This window comes from Ranitomeya variabilis, chromosome 1, assembly GCF_051348905.1.
Source record: "Ranitomeya variabilis isolate aRanVar5 chromosome 1, aRanVar5.hap1, whole genome shotgun sequence".
NCBI lineage: Eukaryota > Metazoa > Chordata > Amphibia > Anura > Dendrobatidae > Ranitomeya > Ranitomeya variabilis.
Window position 1 is genome coordinate 705,590,160 of NC_135232.1, and position 12,263 is coordinate 705,602,422.

The 12,263-nt window shown below is 42.2% G+C and overlaps 1 protein-coding gene across 3 annotated transcripts in view; it reads left to right on the forward strand.

Moving 5' to 3' along the window:
* LOC143777838 (cholesterol 24-hydroxylase-like) overlaps positions 1-12,263 on the forward strand; it is a 183,014-nt gene that overhangs the window by 31,157 nt on the left and 139,594 nt on the right. Inside the window, exon 1 of one of the 3 annotated variants that reach the window (XM_077267343.1) lies at positions 10,476-10,955. The exons of the other annotated variants lie outside the window; for them this stretch is intronic. Coding sequence (XP_077123458.1) covers positions 10,768-10,955 — 188 coding nt within the window. The 5' untranslated portion in view covers positions 10,476-10,767. Of the gene's footprint in view, positions 1-10,475; positions 10,956-12,263 lie in introns of those variants that run through there. 3 annotated transcript variants of the gene reach the window in all.

A 12,263-nucleotide genomic window follows, 5' to 3' on the forward strand; every position in this document is an offset into this window, starting at 1 on the left:
TGTAGGCCGGTTTCCCAAATTTTTTCCTGACTGATCTAATTATATACAGCACTATTTTGCATTCAGAAAATACAGGCCACATATTTAGCAGTGTGGTATTTCCGTGACAGGCCTCATATATCTGTGTACTCCAAGTTTGAGAATTGTAGGCAGGTTTTCCACTGTTTTTGCTGTCTTTTGCTCTAATTATATACAGCACTATTTTGCATAAAAAAATGTAAAAAGGCCACATATTTGGCAGTGTGGTATTTCCGTGACAGGCCTCATATATCTGCGCACTCCAAGTTTGGGCACTGTAGGCTGGTTTTCCACTGTTTTTGCTGTCTGTTATTCTAATTATATACAGCACCATTTTGCATAAAAAAATATAAAAAGGCCACATATTTGGCAGTGTGGTATTTCCGTGACAGGTCTCATATATCTGCATGCTCCAAGTTTGGGCATTGTAGGCCAGTGTACCACATTTTTTGCTGTCTGTTACTCTACTTATATACAGCACTTTTTTGCATTAAGAAAATACAGGCCACATATTTGGCAGTATGATATTTCCGTGACAGGCCTCATATATCTGCGTGCTCCAAGTTTGGGGATTGTAGGTTGGTTTCCAACTTTTTTTCCTATCTGTTACTCTAATTATATACAGCACTATTTTGCATTAAAATAAAAACACAAGCCATATATTTGGCAGTGTGGTATTTCCGTGACAAGCCTCATATATCTGTGTGCTCCAAGTTTGGGCATTGTAGGCCGGTTTCCCACTTTTTCTCCTGACTGTTACTCTAATTATATAAAGCACTATTTTGCATTCAGAAAATACAGGCCACATATTTTGCAGTGTGGTATTTCCGTGACAGGCCTCATATATCTGCGTACTCTAAGTTTGGGCACAGTAGGCTGATTTTCCACTGTTTTTGCTGTCTGTTACTCTAATTACATACAGCACTATTTTGCATAAAAATATAAAAAGGCCACATATTTGGCGTGTGATATTTCCGTGGCAGGCCTCATTTATCTGCGGCTCCAAGTTTGGGCATTTTAGGCCATTTTGCCACTGTTTTTGCTGTCTGTTTCTCTAATTATATACAGCACTATTTAGCATTTTTAAAACAACAGGCCACATATTTGGCAGCGTGTTATTTCCATGACTGGCTTATATATCTGCGTGCTCCAAGTTTGAACATTGTAGGCCGGTGTACCACTTTTCTGCTGTCTGTTACTCTACTTATATACAGCACTATTTTGCTTTCAGAAAATACAGGCCACATGTTTGGCAGTGTGGTATTTCCGTGACAGGCCTCATATATCTGCGTACTCCAAGTTTGGGCACTGTAGGCTGGTTTTCCACTGTTTTGTTGTTTATTACTTTAATTATATACAGCACTATTTTGCATAAAAATATAAAAAGGCCACATATTTGGCAGTGTGGTATTTCAGTGACAGGCCTCATATATCTGCGTACTCCAAGTTTGGGCACAGTAGGCTGATTTTCCACTGTTTTTGCTGTCTGTTACTCTAATTATATACAGCACTATTTTGCATAAAAAAGTATAAAAAGGCCACACATTTGGCAGTGTGATATTTCTGTGACAGGCTTCACATCTGCGTACTCCAAGTTTGGGCACTGTAGGCTGGTTTTCCACTGTTTTGCTGTCTGTTACTCTAATTATATACAGCACTATTTTGCATTCAGAAAATACAGGCCACATATTTGGCAGTGTGGTATTTCCGTGAAAGGCCTCATATATCCTGCGTACTCCAAGTTTGGGCATTGTAGGCCGGTTTTCCACTGTTTTTGCTGTCTGTTACTCTAATTTTATACATCACTATTTTGCATTAAAAATATAAAAAGGCCACATATTTGGCAGTGTGGTATTTCCGTGACAGGCCTCATATATCTGCATGCTCCAGCTTTGGGCATTGTAGGCCGGTTTCCCACTTTTTTTCCTGTCTGTTACTCTATTTATATACAGCACTATTTTGCATTAAAATAAAAATACAGGCCACATATTTGTTGAACATAAAGATCCATAGAGCAACTATTAAGGTGCATATTGAATCAAGAAGTGTTAGGCTTTTAAAACGTTATAACTTTATTAATATACAAAAACTACACACAATAAAACACAAAGTAAAACAATGCCTCATCAACTTGAAAAATTTTTTTGAAATTTTTTTTTTAATTATTATGGCAGAAAAAGGCAGAAAAATGCAGAAAAACTCAAAGGCTAGCAGGAGCAAACGGTAATAATGACATTTCTATAGTTAAATTTAATCTGACCCAATAGTTCAATATAGTATGGTTACATAGTTGGGTAAATACCGCTAGAATTTATCATGTCCTTTAATAGTATTTGATGTAATAGAAATATATTGCAGCACCTTATCAGTACACTAATACCCGAGCTTTCAATATTATGAAGTTTAAAAGGTTCTTACAGGACAGCTGCAGTTACTCAATTTTGTAACATATAAAAATGGACTAACACAGTAATTGTGCTCAGCAACACAGTATTAAGTCAGAGCACTATGCATAGATTTCAGCAGTAGGTTTCTGAAAAACAAATGCAGACAAGCCGGCCTTTAAGTCACACAATGCAATGCAATCTCCATGTGCACCTGTAAGGCAGCAGCTAAATTCCTTTAGTATACATCATAACAACAACGAACACCAATGAATTCAAGGCGTCACTTTGCCAATGTAAAATAAGTCTTGCAAAGACAAGATCCGCTGCTAATCAGTACATGGCATATGCGAATGGAAAAAATAAACAAAAACTACAAAAATACATATTACCTGGCAGTATAATGCGATGCTATGCTTCCTGCTGCCAGCCACGTGAGGCACACCAGTCTCTGCCTAACCCCAGTTTGGGCACAGTAGGCTGATTTTCCACTGTTTTTGCTGTCTGTTACTCTAATTATATACAGCACTATTTTGCATAAAAAAGTATAAAAAGGCCACACATTTGGCAGTGTGATATTTCTGTGACAGGCTTCACATCTGCGTACTCCAAGTTTGGGCACTGTAGGCTGGTTTTCCACTGTTTTGCTGTCTGTTACTCTAATTATATACAGCACTATTTTGCATTCAGAAAATACAGGCCACATATTTGGCAGTGTGGTATTTCCGTGAAAGGCCTCATATATCCTGCGTACTCCAAGTTTGGGCATTGTAGGCCGGTTTTCCACTGTTTTTGCTGTCTGTTACTCTAATTTTATACATCACTATTTTGCATTAAAAATATAAAAAGGCCACATATTTGGCAGTGTGGTATTTCCGTGACAGGCCTCATATATCTGCATGCTCCAGCTTTGGGCATTGTAGGCCGGTTTCCCACTTTTTTTCCTGTCTGTTACTCTATTTATATGCAGCACTATTTTGCATTAAAATAAAAATACAGGCCACATATTTGGCAGTGTGATATTTCCGTGACAGGCCTCATATATCTGCGTGCTCCACAGGGGGTCAGTATTGGGCCTTCTTCTTTTTATCATATTTATTAATGACCTGGTAGGAGGCATACAGAGCAGAATTTCAATATTTGCAGATGACACGAAACTCTGCAGGGTAATCAATACAGAGGAGGACAATTTTATATTACAGGAGGATTTATGTAAACTAGAAACTTGGGCTGACAAATGGCAAATGAGCTTTAATGGGCTCATTATGGGATACATTAAATGACTATCGCAGCTGACATCCGGCTCTATGATCGCAGCGTTCCGGCGGTATAGGGAAGCATCACGCAGGGAGGGGGCTCCCTGCATTCTTTCCCGAGACCCTCGGAGCATGCGATGTGATCGCGTTGCTCCGAAGGTCTCCTACCTCCTTCTCCCTGCAGGCCCCGGATACAAAATGCATCCGGGTCCTGCAGGGAGGTGGCTTACCAGCGCCTGCTCAGAGCAGGCGCTGGTAAGCCTGCAGCCCTGCCTGTCAGATCGCTGATCTGACACAGTGCTGTGCAAAGTGTCAGATCAGCGAACTGACCATATAGCATCATGTCCCCCCCTGGGACAATGCAAAAAAGTAAAAAAAAAAAATATTCACATGTGTAAAAAAAAAAATAGATCCTAAATAAAAAAAAATAATAAAAGTACACATATTTAGTATCGCGGCGACCGTAACGACCCCACCTATAAAACTGTCCCACTAGTTAACCCCTTCAGTGAACACCTCACAAAAAAAAACGAGGCAAAAAACAACGCTTTATTATCATACCGCCAAACAAAAAGTGGAATAACAGGCGATCAAAAAAAAGAATATAAATATCCATGGTACCGCTGAAAACATCATCCTGTCCCGCAAAAAACAAGCCACCATACAGCGTCATCAGTGAAAAAATAAAAAAGGTATAGTCCTCAGAATAAAGCTATACAAAAATAATTATTTTTTATATAAAATAGTTTTTATCGTATAAAAGCGCCAAAACATAAAAAATGATATAAATGAGGTATCGCTGTAATCGTACTGACCCGAAGAATAAAACTGCTTTATCAATTTTACCAAACGCGGAACGGTATAAACGCCCCCCCAAAAGAAATTCATGAATAGCTGGTTTTTGGTCATTCTGCCTCACAAAAATCGGAGTAAAAAGAGATCAAAAAATGTCATGTGCCCAAAAATGATACCAATAAAAACGTCAACTCGTCCTGCAAAAAACAAGACCTCACATGACCTTGTGGACCAAAATATGGAAAAATTATAGCTCTCAAAATGTGGAGACTCAAAAACTATTTTTTGCAATAAAAAGCGTCTTTTAGTGTGTGACAGCTGCCAATCATAAAAATCCACAAAAATAACCCCTATAAATAGTAAATCAAACCCCCCTTCATCACCCCCTTAGTTAGGGAAAAATAATACAATTTTAAAAATGTATTTATTTCCATTTTCCCATTAGGGTTAGGGTTGGGGCTAAAGTTAGGCTTAGGGTTGGGGTTAGGGTTGGGGCTAGGGTTAGGGTTGCGGCTAGAGTTAGGGTTGGAGCTAGGGTTAGGGTTGGAGCTAGGGTTGGGGCTGGGGCTAGGATTAGGGCTAGGATTGGGGCTAGGGTTAGAGTTGGGCCTAGGTTTGGGGCTAGGGTTAGGATTTGGGCTAGGGTTAGTGTTAGGGCTAGGGTTAGGGCTAGGGGTAGGGCTACAGTTAGGGTTGGGGCTAAAGTTAGGGTTAGGGTTGGAGCTAAAGTTAGGGTTAGGGTTGGAGCTAAAGTTAGGGTTAGGGTTTGGATTACATTTATGGTTGGGATTAGGGTTGGGATTAGGGTTAGGGGTGTGTCAGGGTTAGGGGTGTGGTTAGGGTTACCATTGGGATTAGGGGTGTGTTTGGATTAGGGTTTCAGTTAGAATTGGGGGGTTTCCACTGTTTAAGCACATCAGGGGCTCTCCAAAAGTGACATGGCGTCCGATCTCAATTCCAGCCAATTCTGCGATGAAAAAGTAAACCAGTGCTCCTTCCGTTCCGAGCTATCCCGTGCGCCCAAACAGGGGTTTACCCCAACATATGGGGAATCAGCCTACTTAGGACACATTGGACAACAACTTTTGGGGTCCAATTTCTCCTGTTACCCTTGGGAAAATACAAAACTGGGGGCTAAAAAATAATTTTTATTTTCACGTCTCTGCGTTATAAACTGTAGTGAAACACTTGGGGGTTCAAAGCTCTCACAACACATCTAGATAAGTTCCTTGGGGGGTCTAGTTTCCAATATGGGGTCACTTGTGGGGGGTTTCTACTGTTTAGGTACATTAGGGGCTCTGCAAACGCAATGTGACGCCTGCAGACCATTCCATCTAAGTCTGCATTCCAAATGGCTCTCCTTCCCTTCCGAGCTCTCCCATGCGCCCAAACGGTGGTTCCTCCCCACAAATGGGGTATTAGCATACTCAGGACACATTGGACAACAACTTTTAGGGTCCAATTTCTCCTGTTACCCTTGGAAAAATACAAAACTGTGGGCTAAAAAATAATTTTTGTGGGAAAAAAAGAGAATTTTTATTTTCACGGCTTTGCGTTATAAACTGTAGTGAAACACTTGGGGGTTAGAAGCTCTCACAACACATCTAGATAAGTTCCTTAGGGGGTCTACTTTCCAAAATGGTGTCACTCGTGGAGGGTTTCAATGTTTAGACACACCAGTGGTTTTCCAAACGCAACATGGCGTCCCATCTCAATTCCAGTCAATTTTGCATTGAAGTCAAATGGCGCTCCTTCCCTTCCGAGCTCTGCCATGCGCCCAAACAGTGGTTTACCCCCACATATGGGGTATCAGTATGCTCAGGACAAATTGTACAACAACTTTTGGCGTCCAATTTCTTCTCTTACCCTCTGGAAAATAAAAAATTGGGGGTGAAAAGATCATTTTTGTGAAAAAATATGATTTTTTTATTTTTACGGCTCTGCATTATAAACTTCTGTGAAGCACTTGGTGGGTCAAAGTGCTCACCACACATCTAGATAAGTTCCTTAGGGGGTCTACTTTCCAAAATGGTGTTACTTGTGTAGGGTTTCAATGTTTAGGCACATCAGTAGCTCTCCAAACGCAACATGGCGTCCCATCTCAATTCCAATCAATTTTGCATTGAAAAGTCAAATGGCGCTCCTTCCCTTACGAGCTCTGCCATGCGCCGAAACAGTGGTTTACCCCCACATATGGGATACCGGCGTACTCAGGACAAATTGGACAACAACTTTTGTGGTCTATTTCTCCTGTTACCCTTGGTAAAATAAAACAAATTGGAGCTGAAGTAAATTTTTTGTGAAAAAAAGTTAAATGTTCATTTTTATTTAAACATTCCAAAAATTCCTGTGAAACACCTAAAGGGTTAATAAACTTCTTGAATGTAGTTTTGAGCACCTTGAGGGGTGCAGTTTTTAGAATGGTGTCACACTTGGTTATTTTCTATCATATAGACCCCTCAAAATGACTTCAAATGAGATGTGGTCCCTAAAAAAAAATGGTGTTGTAAAAATAAGAAATTGCTGATCAAAGTTTAACCCTTATAACGCCCTAACAAAAAAAATGTGGTTCCAAAATTGTGCTGATGTAAAGTAGACATGTGGGAAATGTTACTTATTAAGTATTGTGTGTGACATATCTCTGTGATTTAATTGCATAAAAAATTAAAATTTGGAAAATTGCAAAATTTTCAAATTTTTTGCCAAATTTCCATTTTTTTCACAAATAAACGCAGGTAATATCAAAGAAATGTTGCCACTATCATGAATTACAATATGTCTCGAGAAAACCTTGTCAGAATCACCGGGATCCGTTGAAGCGTTCCAGAGTTATAACCTCATAAAGGGACAGTGGTCAGAATTGTAAAAATTGGCCCGTCATTAACATTCAAACCACCCTTGGGGCTTAAGGGGTTAACCTGCAAAGGATGTACCTTGACATATTTCCCAGCAAAATCCGTTCTGGTTTCTTTTTGATGTGTTTTTTGTAGCACTGGGAAAAATGGCATAAATCTCGGAAAAAAATGCTTACAGCTGTGAACTAGGAGTCAGGAATGGTTCCAGGGGCGATCTCCACGATATCCCTGTGTCGTGTCATTTGAGCAGTGTTTCCATCATTTTCAGACGTTTTTAGACCTTAAAAGGACCCCCGGGGGGGATCGCGGTAAAAATACTCGGGTCTCCCATAGACTTACATTGGGCTCGTTGTTCTGGCCGAGTAACCGAGTGTACCAATATGCTTGACCCGAGCAACGAACACCCGAGCATTTTAGTGCTCGCTAATCACTAATATTGACTAGTTCGCTGACAGTTTAATGTGTATGGGGGCCCTCAGCTCTACCTCAACAGATGATGTTAATTGGGTGTTAAATTTCAACATGCCTAATTCTTGTTCCCCTACATTGATGTTCGTCCTTCGTAGTCGAAGATGACCATGACTTCAGGGTTAGAAGAGAATAAGTAGTTATGGGTCCGGAGGTGGCTGATGATCCAATCCGGGCCCTGAAGGTTTGCCCCAATACTTGACATAAGGAAGCAAATGTGGTCAGTACACCAGATTCTACTTGTGCCTTGTGGACAGCGCGCTTTCTTTTTGCGTCAAAGATTTTCCTATCTTCTGCTGCACATGCTCCTGAGGTGATCCTGCCAAGCCAACCTGGACGATCCAGGGCAAGCTCTTCCCATTCATTGGTGTTGACTTCCAGGTTTTTGAGAGACTCCTTAAGGCAGCCTTTATAGTGCTTCTTCTGCCCCCCAACTGCTCGCTTTCCTTGGCACAGTTTTCCGTACAGCAGTTGTTTTGGTAGTCAGCTGTCAGGCATTCTAACCACGTGTCCAGCCCACCTGGCTTGGACTTTCAACAGGAGAGTGTAAACGCTGCAGAGCCCAGTTTGTTCTAGAACTGCCTAGTCCGGGACATTGTCTTGCCACCTGATGTGGAGGAGTCTGCGGAGGCAACTCATGTGGAAATGATTAAGCTGTTTAGCATGCCGGCTGTACACTGTCCAGGTCTCGCTTGCATAGAGAAGTGTGGTGAGGACCACCAAGCAATAGACCTTCAGCTTGGTAGTAAGGCTGAGTCCCCTTCGCTCCCAGACGTTCTTACGCAGTCTCCCGAAGGCGGCACTGGCTTTGGCAATTCTGTTATTAACCTCAGCGTCTATGGTTACTTCACGGGAAAGTGTGCTGCCTAAGTGTGCTGCTTTGAGGTTTTGCTCTTTCACCGTGCTAAGTGGCTCCTTGTATAGTTTTCCTGGAACAGGTTGATACATGACTTCGGTTTTTCTAATGTTGATCTCGAGACCAAAACTGTCGCAAGCTTGCGAAAAACAGTCCATTTCATTGCTGTCCCGTGCTAGCATTAAGTGCACAGTCATCGGCAAATAATAATTCACGGATAACAGTCTTGTGCACATTCGTAACCGCCTTCAGGCGTTTTGGGTTGAATAGCTTGCCATCAGTCCTGTACCTAACCTGGATTCCATCTTCACAGTTGTTAAAGGCATCACTTAACATTGCTTACAATATTCGTCAGTGAAAGTTAAAAGCACATTAAATGGGCACCCGCTCCAGACAAAATTTATGGGCTTGGCCAACATTGATCCAAAGTTTATGGAAACCTTAAGAGGGGTTTTCTGGTCTTTTCAAAAGCATAACAGTGGCAAACCATCCTTAGAAAATAAAAAAAATGTAGACATACTTTCTCCCTGAATCCAGATCCTCATGGTCTCTGCCAAACTGGAAGAAAAAATGTAATGACCATCAGCCACTGATTGGCTGCAGGATCAGGTTAGGTCACTGTTGGTCGGGACATTACTTCTACTCTGGTGGAGATTGTAGAATCAGCAGTGGTAAGGTGGGGATGGTTTCTCCCAACTTTACAAAATAAATAAAAATGTCACTCTTATTCCCAGAATCCACCCACAACTCCAGCACTGCCATTTCAATGGTCTCCGCTGAAACAGCAGCGATAATGTCTTGGTCACCAGTCACGGGACCACTGAATGGCTGCAGGTTCAGGTCATTGGTGGTCAGAACGTAATTTGTTCCAGTCTGGTGGTGACTGTTGGATCAGCAGTGCTGTAGTGGGGATTGATTCTGCCGACTTTAGAAAATAAAAAGGCATACTTGCTTCTAGAATCCATCTCCAACTCCAGCGCTACCACTTTAGCACCCGCCAGACTGGAAGAGATGATGTCATACTCACCAGTCATTGGACTGCTGAAGCCACAGCTGGGCTGCAGCCAGGTTTTTCAGGGCCCCGGGCGAAAGTCTCAGTGGGCTCCTTTATCACATACCAAGATTCATGATGCACAGATGCAGTAGAGAAATATAGATATAGTACAATGCCAGATTTCACTTCTTATATTAGGTAGTATTGTAAAAAGCCAAATTAGCCAAACAAAAACAAAGGGGTGGCACAGTGAAGGAAATGCCCTATAACCAATGAACAGAAAAAAAAAGGGGGGGGGGGAAGGGTTGTTAAAAAGGTACTACTGGCCTCTCAGATCCTCAATATTAATCTGACCTGATAGCAAAATGTCTATAGTTGCCCATAGGATATGTCCTCCACTTGCCCAAGTAAGTCACAATAACATGTATGGGTATAACATCCTTTTCTTATAAGCACCACTTATTTGTACCATATAAATGTACGTATATACTATTCATCCTATGGGCAACTATAGTCATTTTGCTATCAGGTCAGATTAATATTGAGGATCTGAGAGGCCAGTAGTACCTCTTTAACACCCCCAGCCCCTTTTCTGTTGGTTATAGGGAAAGGAAGAACAGAGAGAGAGAAAGAAAGAAAGGAGAGAGAACGAAAGAACAGATAGGGAAAGGAAAAAAGGAAGAAAGAAAGAAAGAAAGAACAGAGAGAGAAAAAAGAAAGAAAGGAGAGAGAAAGAACAGAGAAAGAACAGAGAGAGAGAGTAAGAGGGGAAAGAAAGAAAGAAAGAAAGAAAGAAAGAAAGAAAGAAAGAAAGAAAGAAAGAAAGAAAGAAAGAAAGAACGAACAGAGGAAGGAAGAAAGAAAGAAAGAAAGAAAGAAAGAAAGAAAGAAAGAAAGAACGAACAGAGAGAGAATAAAGAAAGAAAGGAGAGGGAGAACAGAGAGAGAAAGAAGGAACAGAACACAGAGAAAGAAAGAACAGAACAGAGAGAGAAAGAAAGAACAGAGAAAAAAAAAGGAAGAATAGAGGGAAAGAAAGAACAGAGAAAGAGAAAGAAAGAAAGAAAGATTCTATAAAGATACTATAGCAGCCTGGCTCCCATTGTAATGCCCACCTGAGCCTCCCAATGCAGGATATATCATGATCCGCTCACATGGCCGGCATCCCCGATTCCAAGGTGATCCCACTGTCCGCGCTGTCGGAGGAGGACACGGTGATGGATCTGAAGCATTCTCTGAAGTGCCTCCATGGTTCCGTCACAATCTCCTCCCGAAATTACTTCATTTCCGGTCAGCTTCCAGCGCGTCACTTCCAGTGGAACGTCACATGTGAGTTTTAACGTGCTCCTTGGGGCTCCATCGTGTACTCCTCTGTCTGCGGGAAAAGTAAGCTCCCGGCTGGGACAGCGGGGAAGACTCTCAAAATCGGGACTGTCCCGCTGGATCCGGGACGGTTGGGAGGTATGAAATTTGCTCCCACCATACACTGACTTCGTACGCTCACGGCTCCGCACACCTCATACACACACGGTTCCGGTTTGCATGCCTCATACACAGACGGCTCCACTCCGTACACCTCACACACACACAAACGTCTCCGCTCAGTACACACATGGCTCAACTCCGCAAACCTCGTACACATGCGGCTCTGCTCTGTTTACCTTGTACACACGAGGCCACGCTACGTACACCTTGTACACACAAGGCTCCTCTCCGTAAACCTTGTACATGTGCGGCTCTCCTCCATACTCCTTGTACTCATGCGGCTCCGCTCCATATACCCAATACACACAAGGCTCTGCTCCGCTCTGTACACACACGGCTCAGCTCTGTACACTTCGTACACACAGGGCTCTGTCATGATCTCTGCAGGCAGAGATCATAGCAAGCCTATAGAGGGACAAGCTCTCGGAAGATGGAACTATACTGACCATGAACTAAGCCTGCCGCGCAACTAGAAATAGCCAGGTAGCATTTCCTATTAATCGCTAGATGCCCAGCTCTGGCCTAAGACCTAAATAGCTAGCAGAGGGAAATATAAGACCTGGCTCACCTCTAGAGAAATATTCCAAAGAAGACAGTAGCCCCCCACATATAATGACGGTGAGTTCAGATGAAACAACAAACGCAGCAGGAAAATAGTCTTAGCAAATTTGAGGTCCGCTTACTAGATAGCAGAAGACAGATAGTATACTTTCATGGTCAGCAGAAAAATACTAACAAAACACCATCCAGAGATTACCTTAAACTCTGGCATTAACTCATAACGCCAGAGTAGCAATCCCTGATCGACGAGAGCTTTCCAGACACAGTAACAAAACTTCAGCTGCGAACTGGAACAAATAGGCAAAACAAAACATGGACAAAAGTCCAACTTATCAGTAGTTGTCTAGAAGCAGGAACAAGCACTGAGAGGCATCAGATAACATTGTTGACCGGCAAGAAACCACCAGAGAAATGAGCTTAAATAGCGACACCCACTACTGATGGAATCAGGTGAAACAGGAAAGAGGATGACAAGTCCAATTCCACAAGCGGCCACCGGGGGAGCCCAGAATCCAAATTCACAACAGTACCCCCCCCTCAAGGAGGGGGCACCGAACCCTCACCAGATCCACCAGGGCGACCAGGATGAGC